Source organism: Rhinatrema bivittatum, chromosome 13 (genome assembly GCF_901001135.1).
Source record: "Rhinatrema bivittatum chromosome 13, aRhiBiv1.1, whole genome shotgun sequence".
NCBI lineage: Eukaryota > Metazoa > Chordata > Amphibia > Gymnophiona > Rhinatrematidae > Rhinatrema > Rhinatrema bivittatum.
The window spans coordinates 23,108,720-23,126,697 of record NC_042627.1 but is presented as its reverse complement, the minus strand read 5'-3'; the positions used below and the strand labels follow the sequence as shown (position 1 = coordinate 23,126,697).

General features: G+C 41.7%; 1 protein-coding gene across 1 annotated transcript in view; it reads right to left on the bottom strand.

Moving 5' to 3' along the window:
* Positions 1-2,600: 2,600 nt before the first annotated feature.
* LOC115075355 (dual oxidase maturation factor 1-like) overlaps positions 2,601-17,978 on the bottom strand; it is a 49,481-nt gene continuing 34,103 nt past the window's right edge. The window contains 7 exon segments of the mRNA XM_029575665.1: positions 2,601-2,683; positions 6,183-6,246; positions 6,249-6,402; positions 8,208-8,421; positions 9,348-9,482; positions 10,994-11,054; positions 12,735-12,907. Of these exon segments, the coding sequence (XP_029431525.1) occupies positions 2,601-2,683; positions 6,183-6,246; positions 6,249-6,402; positions 8,208-8,421; positions 9,348-9,482; positions 10,994-11,054; positions 12,735-12,881 (858 nt within the window). The 5' untranslated portion in view covers positions 12,882-12,907.

The following is a 17,978-nucleotide window of genomic DNA, read 5'->3' as shown; positions in this document are numbered from 1 at the left end:
GATTTGTGCAATGTTCTCTCAACCTAGCTTGACGAGGAGGTGGGCCTCCTATAGAGGTATAAACACCTATCTAGTATGAGGGCCTTATAGCTAGTCTCTCTCTGTCTCTCTCTCTTCACCCTAGCAGCTTAAAATTCTGAAAACTTTATTTGCGAAAAGATCACAAGTGTGTTAAAGCCATATCGCACAGCTTAACACAAATGAAAAAGGTATAGTTAAAATCCACATTAAAGCTGTGCGATATGGCTTCACAAAGCCAGCCCACTTGGCCAGAAATCCTGCCCCAAACTCCCCCTTTTCCTAATTTGCATCGCATTATGGTGTTTTTGCATGCATTAAAGGTGTTTTCGCATGCATTAAAGATGCTTTTCGCATGCAAAAACGCCATATAGCACTTTGATAAATGACCCACTTAGGCACCTTACTGCTACACAAACTTTGAAAATTTAAACTGACCATTCCCTGCAAAAGAAAGAGGAATTTGCATTTCTGTAAGACATTTCATTCAAACAAGTTCTCAACGTGCTTACAAAATCATTGAACTTCAAGGGCGCCATCTTCAGAGCAGATCTGTATGCACAATGGCTTTCACAGTGCATGGTGGCCTCCAAGAGGGAGCAGCAGAAATTCTATTAAATTTGTCCACAGCTGTGTGAGGATATATTATTTGCAGGGTTAGGAACAGCACCCAAAAAGTCCCAGAAGCTCTGCTGATTGCCGGAACGATTGCACCACCCCTTTGCCATTTGGAGGATGCAATTGGAAGAAACCTGTATGACTCAAAAAACAATGCAAACAGACTTCATGATTTCTGGTGCATGTTTCTAATGCATTATGTAACAGACTGATGATGTACATGGATGATGTACATGGAATAACGAATGCTTCACCATGTAAACAGTATAACTTGCCACAGGGAGCTCAGTCGACTAACTGACACTGACTTCCACTGTGCCTTTCCCACAGTTTTGTATTCAGTTCCATAATATGCTAGATTCCAATAGAGATTTTGTTTGCCAGTAAATGCATTCAAGTCCAGTATACTGTATTATTGGAAAGTCATAATACTATATTACTGTGGCTAAAAAAAAATATCTTTCTACATTCATGTAAAAATAACTGAAAAGACAGTAAACCTTAGAAAACCATGGCAGTGATTATCAACATTCTTACTCACTGATTTATGGTCATATTTCACTAGAAGATTCACCTATTTGGTATAATATTGCAAGAAAATAAGTTTATCCTACTTCTGAATATATTTTAGAGCTCTATGCTCACTTTCTACATACTGCTAGCAATTAAGAATAAATGCTGGGTGTTGCCTATTGCAGTGTTCCTGTGCTTGGGTTTGCAGATGATGAAAGGAAGCTGTTTATGACGGTTCGTACTGTAAAGCACTACACTTGCCAGAGAAATAGGAATGGTGGGATAACTGTAACGCTCGTCATGTCATGCACAGGACCCTTCTTCTGAAAATGAAAACCTTCCCATTGATTTTATTCCAATTTTAAATAACATACTACTGGAAAGCTGATGTCTAATAAAACCATCCATGTGCACATAGTATATGACGCTGGGAACTCACTGCTGCAGAACCAGAACGTTAAAACCTTAAAGATCCACCAAAGCCTCTCCACAGTTAGTACCTACACGAGCAAAGTCCTGCAAGTCTTGACCATTCATGGACTCTTTATTAGTTTCACGTCCATTGAGTAATAGGGCACTGAGCCTTTAAGTAGGCCCAAACGTTGCATTCTGTTCCTGCAGGTGAGCTTGTAAACAAGAAAAACTCGTATCTTCTGCTGTGGCACCAAGGCGTCCATAAACTGCGGTCAACTAAGAGGTGGGGGGTGAGCGACACGGCAGTGGGAAAAGCGTGGCCTAGGCATGCTTGGGGAAAAGTAGCAAGGAGTTCTGGTGATTTCAACCAATGCTTTGGTGCACATATTCCTCATTTGTCAATGCCAGGTATTAAGTAGCATTGATGTGAGTAGCATTACAGGCCAAACCTGGACTTCGCCTGTAGGTAATGCCCATTGATGTTCAGCCAGTGCAATACTGTAATTGTATCATTTGCCTGTTGGTCTTGCTATAGCCTGTAATGACTCCCTAGTGGTACAACTAATTGCAGCAGAGAAAAGGAGGTCTCCTTCTGACTGATCAGTAGAGCTTCTCCGCTGCTGTTTCTAGTCCTGGCTAGAATATTTTTCTCCACAAGGCCAGGCATGGTTTGTATTCTTATTGTTAAGAGTCACATCAATGAACACAAGAAATTTAGCAAGTGGAGGCAGCCTGCCCATGTTCAGGCCACTCTGAAGACAGTTAGGACCCAACATACACCAGAGAAACACTGTGCAAAGAGCTAAGACTTGTAAAAATGATAACTTTTCACTGGGAAATAAAATCCAGAAGTTCTTCTGACACAGGTGAATCCTGTGCTAGTTTTATGTTGCACTGTGTTAGTAGGGCACCATCCAAGGGTCCTACTGAGAAAAATCAGGACATTCTGCGTAAAGCCATGCAGGGAGAATCAACATCCTCTGAGCTGCTGTTATCTGTTTTATAATTCTCACAGCTGTCGTACTCATCGTTCTCAGTCAAGTTAACAACCATTTCATTGTCTTTGGTTTGATGCGATACATTAAAATCAGGAACACTCCGATCAAGACGCAAAGCAAGCCTGCAAAGATAAATAAGCATTTTAAATGACTGCAAACTGATGAAATCATTACCTTATACAGGCTGAGATGTGAAAGTCAATTAAGAACTCTTTTAAAAAAGAAAAAAAAAACAGCACCTGCCACCATGCGCCTTACGCTTTTGAAAATTCATAAAGGCACACAGTAATATCCATCCCCGTATCTATTAAAAAGCCTATTCTTATTTCTTTTATTTTTCAGTTTTATACAGCAGATTTACATAGAGTGGATACTAGGAAAGCTTAAGCATGTAAAAAGGTAAGTTTGAATTGATGAGAATAAGTGAAAAAGTATCTTGAACACTAGGAGGTCAATATTCAAAGGCTCTGTCCAGCTAACATTTGGAGTTAGTCGGACAAACGTCCAAGCTTTGAATATCTTCCCCCACCGAGTAGATAAGGCAGTATGGAGGACGTGCCAGGTGCGGGGCTAAACTTTAACCAGTGAGCCTACATATTGAGTGCTAACTAAAGTTAGACACGGAAGTCTGGCCAGAAAAATACTGTAGTTGTCCTGAAGTTTTCCAGATGAAGTTATGCATGTAACTTTAGCCAAATCTATTCAGTAACAGACTTAATCTGCTGAATATCCAGATTAAGTTGCTTGCATAATTTTATACAGATAATTTACCCATCGTGCCAGCTCTCTGAATATTGAACTCCAGGAAGAAAATTATTGCTGCTGTTACTGACATTCTTTAAGGAGCTTTCCTGCCATTTTGTTGAAAACATAGATCAGATCCATTTGGAAAGTGTCAAACAATATCAGACACAACAGTGTACGGCTGACTCCCTCTTTGTGAGATCATTTAGGACAACAGAGCACATATGGACCCTTAGTGATTCTAGGAGTGTGAAGGTAGGAGGCTCTGTTAGTCTTGCTATTTAAAATTGTCACCACAGAGAGGTTTGATTATGATGAGTGATATTCATGGATGCCCTATCTCAATAGAATAGCAGAAAAGGTACACAGAAAGGCAACAAAACAGGCTAAGGGGATGGAAGAGCTCCGTTATGAAGAAAGGTTAAACAGCTTGGAGAAAAGCCAATTGAGATAGAGGTTTATAAAATCATAGATGGGTTGATACAGGTACATAGGAAACAGTTAGTTACCCTTTCAAATACTAGGACTAGGGGGCATTCTTTGAAACTAACAGTGGTTGATGTAAAACTAATTGGAGAAAGTATTTCACTCAACACCCAATCAAACTGTGGAATCTGTTGCCGGAGGATGTGGTCAATGCAATAAGCATAGCTGGGTTTAAAAAGGATTTGGACAAGTTCCTGGAAGAAAAGTCCATAAACTGTTTCTAAGCAGTTATGGACTGAGAACCCACCACTTGTCACTAGGAGTGGGCAACAAAGAAATTGAATCTACTTTTTGGGATTAGCCACTGTTGGAGACTGGATGTTGGGCATGATGGAGCTTCTTATGTTTTTGATAACTGGCAGTCTAGCAGCAAAACCCTTTATCGTTATACGTCTCTTGAATATTATATTTGTATATGTGCTATATAATGAATGTACATATGTGTTGGGTTGAAAGGGTACCAGAAATACAGACTGGAGGTGTAATTCGGCTGGACTACAAGGTCTTCTTCAGGGTTCCTTTAACATTGGACAGACCCGGGGCCTAACTCCTCTTCCACTAGGAACTCTCGGGGGAATTCCAGCCATGCTCATCATGGGTTGCCATTTGTTATTCTATATTTTATTTATTTAGGGTCTTGAAGCCTGCCTTTCCAAGAACTCAAGGTGGTGGACATTAAAAAAATAAAATGATGCCATCGGATTGAGGAGTTTCAGTTCAGGATCTACAATTCTGGCTTGCAGTCTAATCTTAACACAGAACTTGCTTTAGCGACGACAACATTGCTGTAAAAGCCATTTTCAATGTATTTTATTTTAGGCAGGAAGGTTATATTTATATTTTATGCACCCTGGAGTATGTCTAGAAGATCTCTACAATAAAGAATATTAGCTGTAGGATCATTTCGTTTCTCAGTCACAGCTTGTTTAATGCCACAGGAACATTTTTGTTTATTCGCAGGTTATGCATCCAAGAAGAATGCGTGGGTGTGCTAGGTCGGGGGAAAAAAAATCTTACTGCTCACTCAGCGGCAGAGCACTAGGGCTAGGGATGCTGCACGACCGCATTCACAGCCCCTGGGGGGGGGGAGGTAATCTCGGCCTCTTTTCAAGAGGGGCAGCTGTGGTCAGATTTAGGGACGCACACGACAGCGAGCTGCAGTCTGAAGCCTCTCGTCACTGCAAACGGTTGGGCTCGATGAGCAGAGGGGCATAAATATGAGGGGAAACCCTGGGTGTTTGCAATGAAGGCTCAGGGCTCAATGCTTCCTTTAGAAGCCTGAAAAGGAGCAGGAGGAAACTGCTGGACCAAGACAAAAAAAGATTAATGATAAAAAAAAGAAACCTCTGATCCAAGGATTTACATATTTTTATATCTCCCTTCATCCAGGGATGTTGCGCAAGAGATTAATACCAGCAGGATACACCCAATCAGCAAAAGCCAGTTTTCTCTTCATTTCATGACTGGTGTATGGAGCTTGGAAGATTGATTGACATGGAGCTCTTATTTGCCAAAGCTTGGAGCAATCTGAAATCAGCGCATAGATCATGGACCCCCATATTAAGATTTTTGGAAACTTATAAGACAGTGTAGTTTAAATACATTTGCAAGCACTCTCTGGGTAATGGATCTTGTTAATTTTACTCATGGAGGGGATGGGCAGGGAGGATATCCTTCTTTTGATATGGTACCAGAGACTTGTTTATTGTACACTGTGGGGTACATGGTATACTTGATACTCTATAAAGCATGTGACAGTCCTAACCCTAATAGTACTTGATCGGTAATTATGATTATTTATATTATTGATAATAATTGGTATTGCAGAGTTATGTTTATGGATAATGCTGGAAATTAATGCTTCATGCTTTGTGTTGAAAAATCAATAAAACAAAAATAGCCAATATTGAAAATAGTTGTTTAGCCAGATAATTCCTATGTATCTAGCAAAGTGGTGCCACGGAATATCTGGCTAGGGTCAGCGGAGCCACTTAGCCGGATGTCACTTATTCACCTAAGTATTTAGCCAGTATGTCATGGGGCAGGGAATGGGCATAACGGGGAGGAGCTGAGTTAGCCTGATAAGGTATCCATCTAACTCCAATAATTCAGAGTTACCTAGATAACTTGCCTGGCTAACTCTGGTTGGGCCACTCTGCTGAATCTACCCAGCTATCTTAAAGCTACCAGATACGTTTATCCAGCTAACTTGCCGAGCCGCATAGCGGCTGAATATGAACCTGTTAGTTTCACAAAAAATAAAGAAACCTACTTGTGCAAATCTCCCTTCAGAATTTAACTTTCAAATCTAAACATTTCTGGACTCCAGGATAAGGGCAGCCACTGCTGCAAGGAGATTCAAAGCCGCAGAAGCCACCCGCCCTGTACTACTTGTTCCTAGGCTCAGCCAGAATGATCCTCCAAAAACAGTGCGCAGGGTGAGCGATCCAAACTTGAAATGCTGCACATCGTAGCGTGTCTCACGGTGCCAAAGGATAGGAGTGAGAAGGCCATGAATGCAGCAGTAATCAGGATCATGTAGGCACCGTACTCCACAGTCTTGCATGCAGAAGAGGACGTTTGGAGATTAGCCAGGGTGCAGAACGCGAGCCTGAAAGGCAAAGAAAGTCCAAAGTGAGTCTGAGGGAAGAAGGGAAAGGAAGCATCAAATAAATGATTCCAGACTGGTGCAGGCCAAAGGCTTAGCTTCTATTGGGCCCTAGCATCAAACCTTTAACAATATATTTCATTTTGTAAACATGAAATCTTTGGGTTGTAGATGTGTGCTGTCCTATGGTAACCAGTCCTCCCTTCTCACTTCCTTCATGTCAGTTAAACTGAATAAGAAACTGTTTTGCCAGCTGATGAACATCATCAGTGGGAATAATCCATTTTTTTTCCCTAAGACTTCAAGAGTAAAACAGAGACAGGACCCTTGCTCTGACCCAGCATGGCACATGTTATGCTCTTAATGTTCTTAATTTACAAATATGTGCAAGTGTGTTGGGGGTCAATCATTTCTTCCTCTCAGGTGTTTTAAAGGAGGTTTAAGTAGACATTTGGGACCATGGCAATCGCTATGGTTTATTACTACTAATTAACTGGGGTTTTTTCTTGTATCTTTTTGGTTTACCTTTCCAAGCTTTCACAGCAAAGAGAAAGAGAAACCAAACCAGTGCCCATCTGAATATTCAAGTGTATAATTAATTGTCAGAGGACTGGGCTAGCGCTTCCATTAGGCAAACTAGGTGGTTGCCAAAATCTGGGGAGGGGGGGGGGGCCAGGAATATCCCGCCAGCATGAGACCTAGAGAGGCTTTGTTCTAGAGCCAACACCGCTGCAGAAGAGAGCGCTGTGCGGGAGCCATTGGTCAGCCCCTGTCACATGGCCATCGGCACCATCTTGTGCTCCTACCATGTGACAGGGGCTGACCAATGGCACCGGTAGCCCCTGTGACATAGTAAGGGCAAAGGCTATCAGCGCCATTTTGATCGAGGCAGGCCAGACAGCCCGATGGCACAGAGGGAGAAATCACTTGTCGGTACCCCGCTGGACCACCAGGGATGTCAGTAAGTCTTGGGGAGGGATCGGGATGGTGGGGGGGGGGTGTTGTATTTAATGTATTAAAGTGAATTTTAAATGCTTGGGGTGGGGTTTTTTTTAGCTTCGTTTCCCGCGTCGTTTTTTGGGCCGATTTCTTTTTTCCCTATTTAGTTTTTGTTCGTTTTTCCAAAAAACTAACTGAGGAAAAACAAACTTTACCCTGAAGCGTACGACTCAAAAAATGACCCGGTAGAAAAAAAATGAAGCTCATCTTTACTTACGTGCAATAAGACTCAGTTTATGCATGTGATGCTCTTCAAAAACAGCCAAACATACACATAAAAAGTATGCGTGGAACACAATTTTGTTTATTCTAAAGCAGGCATTCTGAGGGGGCGGGGGAACGTAATTTGGGTTTGGGTTCTGGATTTATGCACACTCTTTTCAATTTCAAAAAGTATGCATATAAATTCAAAACATGTATGCTGTGCTGGGTTCAACACACACCCATGAATTGTCGAATTGATTTATTTGCATAAATCCGTTTTGAAAATTCAAGCTAAGGTCTGCGGTAAAAATGACCTGCAGACTTTAGCCTGTTTGAAAATCCCCTTATATATACTATGTGTCAGGGTCTGCCATCAGCGGACACTAATGCAAAGAGTAATGCTTACGATGCCCAGCGCTTGGTTGGATCATGATCATTTTAGTTTTGCAGGCATCTACATTTCAGTTTTATATTTAAATCTGATCTGTAAATTTCATTTAGCTTTATAATTGACCAAAATGGCTGCAGTTGAATGGTTCATTATTTATTTTCATATTACATCATCATCTCAGCTCAAGATAAACACAGTGAGTGATGTCTCTTACCACATCAGGGCTGACGTATAATATGCACAGACTCGGTACTGACTTTGTAAAGTGCAAGGACTCTTGCCAGTGAATTTTTCTGCCACATACAAAATTGGATTTGGAAGACCATTCTCCAGACTTTCATAATAATCATGATCTACGAGTTTTGTTAATTCCCAATGAAATTGCTCATTGTAATCGATTGTCTCGTTCTTCTGAACCACAGGGTTTCCTAAAAGGAAAACATGTTTTTCATTAAAAAGGACATTGCTAACCCTGATAGATCTACAGATCACGTTAGACCTTTCAACACGCCGTGGCATTCAAATGGAAAGCCCTCATTCTAAGCCTTGTCAATACTTTCTCCCAGTATTTGCCCTCTTAGATTCAAGCTGCAACACTCTCATACAGAAAACAAATCAGAAAACAAGTTGCAGGTAATACAGAACCTTTTTGGCGATGGCTTATCTGTTCACAAAGTAACATTATCACATAACAAATGAATGTTAATGAGATACTCCAGGTCAAAAAGTATTTTGCTTTTTTTCTACTTTGAGGTTGGAATGTGCCATTAATTGAAGTGGCGATTGCTTGGTTAGATCATCTCCCCTCAGATTTCCAGCACTGAAGAGAGAACGTAAAGATGCAGTCAGCAGAATAGTTGTGTCTGTTAGTGACAGCACCAAGGGTGCATGTGCCGGCTCGATGCTACACACTTATTTGGCTTGTTTGAAATGAAGGAATTGTGGACTTGGGGGCCAGATGTACTAAAGGATTCCCCCTCCCCCCCCATTTTGAGTCTGGAGAAGAAAGCTTTACACTTAGTGTAGCAACTGATGCAAGTGGCTGAGAAAAAGTATATAACGCCGCCATTTTAGCCAATAACCCCTTTTGCAGCCCATCCTTTCCCCGTCATCATTCTTGAAGCTGACAGCCGTAGGACCCGTAATTATGGGCAGGATTTAAACCTTTTCCGTAGATCTTTCTACAGAGCACACGCATACTTTTGTCTTCCTACTCAGCAGCAAATATCCAACAGTTTGCAGACACAGGAGGTGAAGAATCCCAATGGTGTAGCTCTTAAAGAGCTGGGTGCCCAAACCGTATGGGATACATACAGTATTCTACCTTTACAAATGCCAGTTTTGAAGGCTTTACCTTTCAATGTGATATTGATCCCTTTTAGCCCAACCCACAATCCAATGTCCACATTCACGATGGCATTGCTGAAGGCTTTGTAAGTGGTGTTGGCTGAGATATAGCCGACCTCCCAATCGCTGGTGAAGTTTACAGCTGACAATATTAAAAGAAAAGAAATATATTACAAACAGGAAGGTGAAGCCCTAACAAAGTGCCATTAACCCTAAAGCAGGAAAAGTAGATCAACTAATGCATCTATAGTCAAAGGAAAATGTTTTTTTTAATTTCTGATATATTCACTGCCTTCAATGCATATATGTTTGCTCAGTAGGTCAATTTATAGTTACCTATATGAAAAGCAGGAATATAACTACTAAAATGCAACAGCTATCTCATGGATATATGAATATAAAACTTAAAAGGACAAAATTAATGGGATTTATTGTCAACATTTTGCAAGACAGATTGTAATACTATTACAGGATCACTAAAACAAGCAATTGCAGTGCACCCAAAAGGCCAGATGTAGTAAAGGTGCCCGCCCATTGTGTCTATGGGGAAAAGGCCCTTGTATGTTATGTAATCTTTCTTCTTGCCAGACTGGAATCTTAACGTCTTGTGAACATCTTCTCTTCTGGAAGGTAGAGGATACTATGGGATAGCAGATCAACACCAGTTTTAGGAACTTTAGCAAAGAGAGCACTCTGACAAGAAAAGGGATCCTTCTAAATTAGGAAACAAGAAATAAACGTGGTCTAAAATAATCTTAAAAAAATATATGATAAACTGAAACTAAGAAAGCATTTTCTAGTTTTACTTTCTTTCTTTCTTGTTTCTGGCAGATGGCATAACAGCGAGGAATTGGAAGGAGACATTGCTCTTTGGGGAAAGAGATGGTGGTGGTGATTTTAAGATAAAGAACAATCTGAATAGCTGACCATTGTTTATCAACTTATATTGAATGCAATTCCACAGTTGCATAAATAAATATTCTGACCCTTCTAAACCTCTCAGGTTGTGAATGTTGTTCTGTCTACTTCAACAACCAACGGCTCCTCTAAGCATCTGTCTGAGCATTTGCAAATGAAGATATTGTAATTCATGCTTACAAAGCAGGGGAAGGCTATAAATGTTCCAGTTAGCAATTTAAACTGTCAGAAACACTTACAAAACAGAAACATATAATTTAACCAGGGTGCCTAAACGTTTGCATACAACTGTATGTAGAAATACAGCCTGCTTCTGTATATGACAATACATGATACAGTGTGATGGTGGATAACTGAGGGACAGCAAACAGAAATCGGCAGATAGGTGAAGTGAAATGACTTTACATTAATTATCCAGACTGGATTACTCAAATGTCCTGCATTTGTCAGGGCAATGCCACATATTCGGATAAATAAATTGCAACTTTTTGCTCTGTCCTGCATCAAAAGCTGATCCCGGTCCAATGGATTTCAGTGAGAATTTCCACGTCCCTCACTCTCAATACACACTTGCCAAAAGTTTGAGATATGGCTGCCACAAATGTCCACATGGCCCCTGAAAAATGGTAGCTATTGGGAAGCTTTATTCTCTATACAAATTATGACAGGGCCAAAATACAATGGGCATTTCAGGAAAACCAGTTAAGATGATCGAACTTAGGAAATGATACACACTCACCAAGATCACTGCACCAATGAAGAGGCTTGTGAAAACCCTCAAAAGCCAAAATGGCCTCTGTAGGAAGAAAATGATACCATGTCAATTCATTGTTCAGTTTTTTTTTAGTTGTTCTTTTTTTATACAACAAAGTTGAACATAACAGAAAGGCACACTGGAGTATTCCTAAACCTGTTCATGGAAGAGAGTCAGTCCTAATAGGATTTAGAGTCAGAATAGGGACTAGGACAGTTCACATAAAATAAAAATCAGCATACACTCCATTTTAGCTGGCTTTTTCACAGATACAAGTACACATGCTGTCATACACAGCACATACTTTTAGCCACACCGTTTGAAAAGAAGTTTTTATTTGGATGAACACACATCTATCCAGGTGAAAACTTTTGGAAATTGTCTCTGAATGATGATTTACAGACAGTCAAAGAAATATGAGGAAGTTTAGCCAGAGGGAGACAAGCATGAGGACCAATATCTGGGAGCAACCTGGACCCTTAAACAAATACTGTGGGATTCTCCTTCCACTTCTAACTCACCCCACTTCTTTTTCTCCCATTTCCTTCCCATCTCCTGCTCGCTCTGTCTCGCTCCTCACTTCTTTTCCTTTATGAATGGTTTATTATGTGCTATGCTGTATTTTACTTTTAATACTCTGATTGTTGAATGTTTGGTGAGCTTTCAATAAAAGAGCATTAAGCAAAAACACAAATTTCTGAAACCCTGAAGTTTAAAAAAAAAAAAAAAATGCCAAGAGTTCTCACTTTGATTGATTCAAAATAGCAACCTAGTAAATGACAGCAGATAAAGACCAAACTGGCCCATCCAGTCTACCCAGCAAGGTGTTTAGGGTCACAACTGCCGCTCTGTGCAGGTTACCCCAGTGCTTCATTTCCACCCTCTTGCCACTCTCTGTGTTTTAACCCATGTCCCTTTGAATTTTGTCACCATTTTTGTCTTCACTGCCTCCTTTGGGAGAGCATTCCAGACATCCACCATCCTTTCAATGAAAAATTATTTCCCATTATTGCTCCTGAGTCTAAGATCTCACAGCTAAATTTGAGCCAGACATGAGGAAAAAAAAAAACCTGAGAAAATATCTGAGGTGGAAACTTTTGTGGGTGTTTTCTATCCTTGTCTCAAAAGCTCTTGAACTGATTTTTTTTTTTCAGAAATTTAAGGGATGATTGCAAAATGTTCTTTGATACAATGTGCAAAAAAATATACATGTTAGGGAAATGTGTGAGACTCATGAAAGTTCTGTTATGATCAAACAGCTCCATATCCAGGAGGATCAGCTGCGACGGTCTGGGTTCTGACCCATTCCATGCAGGAAGATGTAGTTCGGGGTTTGAGCGCTTGCAACAGGGTAAAACTTGGATTGGACCAGCTGGTCCTCCCTGGACATTGAGCCATACAGTCATCCTCATTAATATCAATAGTCTAATTACAGTATCGCTGCCATACTACATTAATGATAAGGATTTCCACTGGGCTTCATGGGACAAAAAAACCAAACAAACCGGAAACCTTTTCACTTCATTTCGTTTCGGCATTTCATCACAGGCTAGGTTATTTTAGCCCGTGCAATAACAAGTTTAGCAAGTGCCAAAACTCAGCAACAACAACAACAACAACAACAACAACTGATTCAGATGGGAAACGGCACAAAATGAGACAAATGCTGTTGAAAAGCACATCCTTTCCCGGCCATGCCATACAGGAAAGAAGCACACCCACCGCCTTGCCTCGAATCCCAGGCAGGATGATGATGAAGGTGCAGGCAAGAGCCAGAAATATGATGATGACTTCAATGCTTTGCGTGTCAAAAATGAAGGGTGTCCTTTTCTGAGGGAAAAAGGGGAAAACGCCATCTTGCACAGTCATTTTGCAATGTGGAAGTGAGAAGTAACCTAAAAAAAAAAACAAAACATAACAAAACAAAAAAAATAAAAATCACACACACACTTCAGAAACAGAAACCATGACATCAACCTTCTTACATCGTTAAGATGTTGTCCTTTTCAAGGGTGTAACAGTATCCCTTACGCTTCAGAAAAGAACTCACTGTCTAATTTAGATCGCATGAAATTTGGAGGGCATATTGACAGTATAATTTGTTAATTACTCCCTTACGGCATAGTTAGTATGAGGCAAGGACTACATGGCCAAAAGTTACTGCTGGTTAATATGCCTACAAATGTATACTGGAACAAGATTCAAGTGGGCACTGATTTGATTTGATTTTTTACTGAGGTACCTATGTGCTAGCCCAAATCTTTCAAAAGAGAGGCCCTTTCTGTCATTATAGAGGGAGAAAAGGAGATTTATTCTTATTGGGGGTCGATTCATCACTGCTATTTTCAGCCCGCACTTGGCAAACAGCACCAGGTATTCTGGTTTTCTTGATCAGCAAGTGTTGCAAAAGGATTCAATTAGAGGATGTTAGGGGCTGGAGCAGTGACAAAGTTAGTTTTTTTGCCACCCCTAGACATTGTTGGTGCTGCCCCCTCCCCCCCACCCCCCCCCCCCCCCCCGAAGGTCAGGAAATAGGGAGTCAAAGCTCTAAGGTACAACCCCACAGTTTCCTGTGGCAGAAGAATCAGAACGTTCTGAAGCATAATGCAAATACTTCCATTTTTTGTGTTACAGTATAAAAATATCTTTTTAACCTTGCTTGCATCCTGGAATTTATTTTGTTTTTATTGCATGAGGAAAAGGGATCTCAAGTAGCACAAGAAAGACATCTCGGAACTGGAAAACATAGAAACATGGAAATGATGGCAGAAAAGAACCAAATGGTCCATCCAGCCTGCCCAACAAGCTTATGGTAGCACCAGTGGCGCCGTACAAGTCTCCCCCATAATGGTAGCATCTGCCGCCCCGTACAAGTCACCTCCATATTTAGTTTCCCACACTGTCAAAGTCAGGGCCCCTGTTGGTTGCTGTGTGAGTCCAATTCCCCATTACCTTTTGCCATTGAAGCAGAGAGCAATGCTGGAGATGCATCACAAGTCTAAGGCTTATTGGTTAAGGGTAGTAACAGCCACATCAGCAAGTTAACCCCATGCTTATTTGTTTTCCCAGACCATAAAATTCCTTGTTGGTTGTTGTCCGAAACAAAATTCTCCTTTTCCTCTTTTCCCCCTGCTTTTAAAGCAGAGAGCAATGTTGGAGTTGCATGAACAGTGTGAAGGATTATTGATTAAGGGTAGTAACCGCCCCACCAGCAAGTTACCCCCATGCACTCTTTTTCTCATTTGCATCCTCTAGCCTTTAGGGATCCACAGTGTTTATCCCATACCCCTTTGAATTCTTTGACTGTTTTTGTCTTCACCACCTCCTCCAGAAGGGCATCCATCCCCATCTCCTTCTCATTGAAGAAATATTTCCTGACGTTGGTTCTGAGTCAGAGGGTGAGAGGACAAGGGATGAGGAAAGGAGAGAGAGAGAGGCCTAGCGATTGGAGAGAGGAGAGTGAGAAGAAGAGAGGATGGGGGATGGGGAGAACTAGGAATCTGGGATACAGGGAGAAAGAGGATCAGAGGATGGAGGATCTGGGATTAAGGGATTCCAGAATCTGGGAGCAAAGAGAGGGGTATCTGGGAAGGAAGGGAGGTTCAAGGAGGGAGAGAGGACTTTAATTCCAGGGAGGGAGCAGAAGGAGGGAGGTGTCCCTGCTGTACTCCAGTTCTGTCTCCCCTTGCATCCCCTAACTTCTCATCCAATCAGGTACATACACACATATACCCAGAACTAATCCCTTCTTTCACACACACACACACACACACACCTCCCCTTCCCCTATTCCCCTCTCTCTCTCTCTCACACACACACACACACACACCTCCCCTTCCCCCCATTCCCCTCTCTCTCTCACACACACACACACCTCCCATTCCCCTCTCTCTCTCTCACACACACCTCCCATTCCCCATTCCCCTCTCTCTCTCTCTCACACACACACACACACACACACACAACTCCCCTTCCCCCATTCCCCTCTCTCTCTCTCTCACACACACACACAACTCCCCTTCCCCCATTCCCCTCTCTCTCTCTCTCACACACACAACTCCCCTTCCCCCTTCCCCTCTCTCTCTCACACACACACAACTCCCCTTCCCCATTCCCCTCTCTCTCTCTCTCACACACACACCTCCCCTTCCCCCATTCCCTCGCTCTCTCTCTCACACACACACACCTCCCCTTCCCCCATTCCCCTCTCTCTCTCACACACACACACACACACACACAACTCCCCTTCCCCCTTCTTTCTCTCTCTCACACACACACACACACACACCCCCTAGCCAATCCCCTCTCATCTCCCAGACCTTCTTCTCACTGCCCAGTAAACTCCCACTCAGCCTCTCCTAACCTCCCCAGATTAATCCCCCCTTTGCTATCTGCTCCCGGCCCCTCCTGACCCCTGCAGCTGGATAAGGAAGTAGAGAGCTGTTCTTTGCTGAGTGAGACTCAACACAGTAGGAAGGCAGCAATTCTTCAGCCAACCTGCTGCCCCCAGATTATTTTTTATCCTAGGCACACACCTAGTTTGCCTATTGAGAAATCCAGGCCTGGGCTGGGTAATTTGGAACACCAGGTGAAAAGAAAAGCGGGGCACTCAGGAGGCAACAGTGACACAATAGATGCTCCACTAATGCCCTCCACTCTCCGGCCCACCAGGGAGAGGTAAGTTATTCACACACTAACTTGGCATTTATTCACCTCTCAGAGGTCTCCACCCCAAATATATTTGTTCCAGCTCAGAGCAGGAGGAGCCTTTTGGGCCTCCCTTTTTTTGCCTCTTTTCCCATGCCAAATCTGTCTCATGCATATTTATGTGGCTATTCTGAAAACCCAATTGATTAGGTGTGCCTCCTGGACTGCATTATGAAATATATAGGAGCAGCAAAGTCATTCTTTATGGGTTTTTTAAAATCTAAATTCATACATAATTCAGTAATTTAATTCTGAAAAATTGAGGTCTACCCTTTTCTAGAGAACCTTTTCTGAAAAGAAGATGAATTTCACACTAAAATATGTTGATTGCTCTGCAATTAGCCTTCTATGCTCCACAGCCTCTTTCTGTTGGCCGGACACCCCCATTTGCAGTTATGAATAAATTCATGGGGTGCCTTGACAATTTTGGGTTAGCAGATGACTTTATGTAAAGTTGATATACCTTTGCCTTGTGCATCCGAAAATTATAAATATGCACTAGTTCAATAAATCAACCACAATTTTAATTCCAGAAATGGACTTAAACCCATCAAGCAATCTTATGATTTAATTCTAGACAAAGGCAATTTATAATCCCCTATGCACTACATGTACTTAGTTTTAGCTCTTAATTCCACCTTGAACAAAGAATTGTGGTAGCCATGTTAGTCCACTTGGAGATCTAGAGCTAAATGTTAAACAAGTTGCAGGCAATACCTTTTTATTAGAACAACTTAATATATCTGTGATGAACTTTTGAGAATTATCTTCTCTTCATCAGATTAGTAAAGAAGCAGCTCAGTCACAGTGGGTTTAAATAGTACAGAGTCTTCTAGGTTTTAGGCTGCCTGAATATCCTAGTATAGCTCAAATAAAGGGAAAGGAAGAGGCAGAGAGAGAAGGGTTGACAGAAGAGGTGAGACAGTAACATTTTACAGGCAAAAGGGCCTATATCCTTCCAAGAGAGGGCTATCACCCAAACATTATCTCCAAGAAAATTGCATGCTCCCTAAAAACATCCAGGGAAAAGCTACTGCAATACAGGAACCGTGGAACAGGTACTACTTGTAGTGGGGATGTGCATTTATTTGGGAAATGACATGAAAATAATGCAAGACCTGTTTCACCGTGTGTCATTTCAAAATTAAACCCCAACAAATTTGTCAGATTTTTCTTTTTGAAATGCAGCCTCTACTCAGTCTCCCACACACCAACAGCCCTCCACCTTCCAGCTGCTGCTGAAATAAAAAAAAGATTAAAATTGCCATCTCAGGGCCTTCCCCTATCCCTCGATTCATCCATGGCTCCACCTGTGAGTCACAAGAGGTCAAAATGGAACCCAGTTGCTCCTACCCCGTTGGGTCACATTTTCAAAATGGCACCAATCAGCCCCAATACCAGTGCTATTCTGTTGTACAGCCATATGTTATACAACAAAATGGGGTTAAGCTCAGGTCCCTGTGGATGAATTACTGAAAAAAAAAAATTCTCTGCTCCCCCAGTTGTAGTCTTCTGTCAACCACCTAACCTAAACCAAAGGTTTATAAGGAATAAGCACCAATAGAAGAAGATAGTACAAAATCCTGCAACCAGAATTGAAAAAATCCTTGATCCAGAGAGAAAGCTGCAACATAAGGAATAATCCGCTCTTGAAATAGCTATGTAAACCTCAAAGCCACTTGCTGAAATTACAGAAAAATGAACCAACCTCACTCAATCAATAATGACTCATGGTTATAATCATAGACCCTACTATATCTGTCTCATAATTCAGATCTATTCTGTTTTTTACATTTTTTTTTATTTGAGGATGTGAGGGGACCCCTGAACTGGGGCCACGTCTGGAGGTTTGGTACTTGGAGAGGATTTGGGTAGGGGAGCTCTGTGATGTCTCTGTGGGAAGATCAAGAAGAGGGAAATGGTATTGAGCTGCAGGAGCAATGAACTGCCACTAGATGGCACAAGAAACAGTGTTGATCTATGTTCTAGGTCATTAATTGGAATGTTTCCAGATACAATTGTTAAGGGGTTCTAGTGTGGGTTTCCCTTTAAGAGAGCTAGAAAAATCATCCTCTAGAAGAGTGGTTTAGGAGAGTATATAATCCGTGTCAAGGCTGGCAGGAGTGATAAGTCGGTTGGAGACAAAGGAACCTCTAGCATGGCATAGAATGCTAAAGGGAGCCAGCCTTCGGGCCAGTGGGCCCAGGAATCCTTCCATAGTGGAACAGACCATGCAGAAGTTCTTTCTCTTAAGGGAAG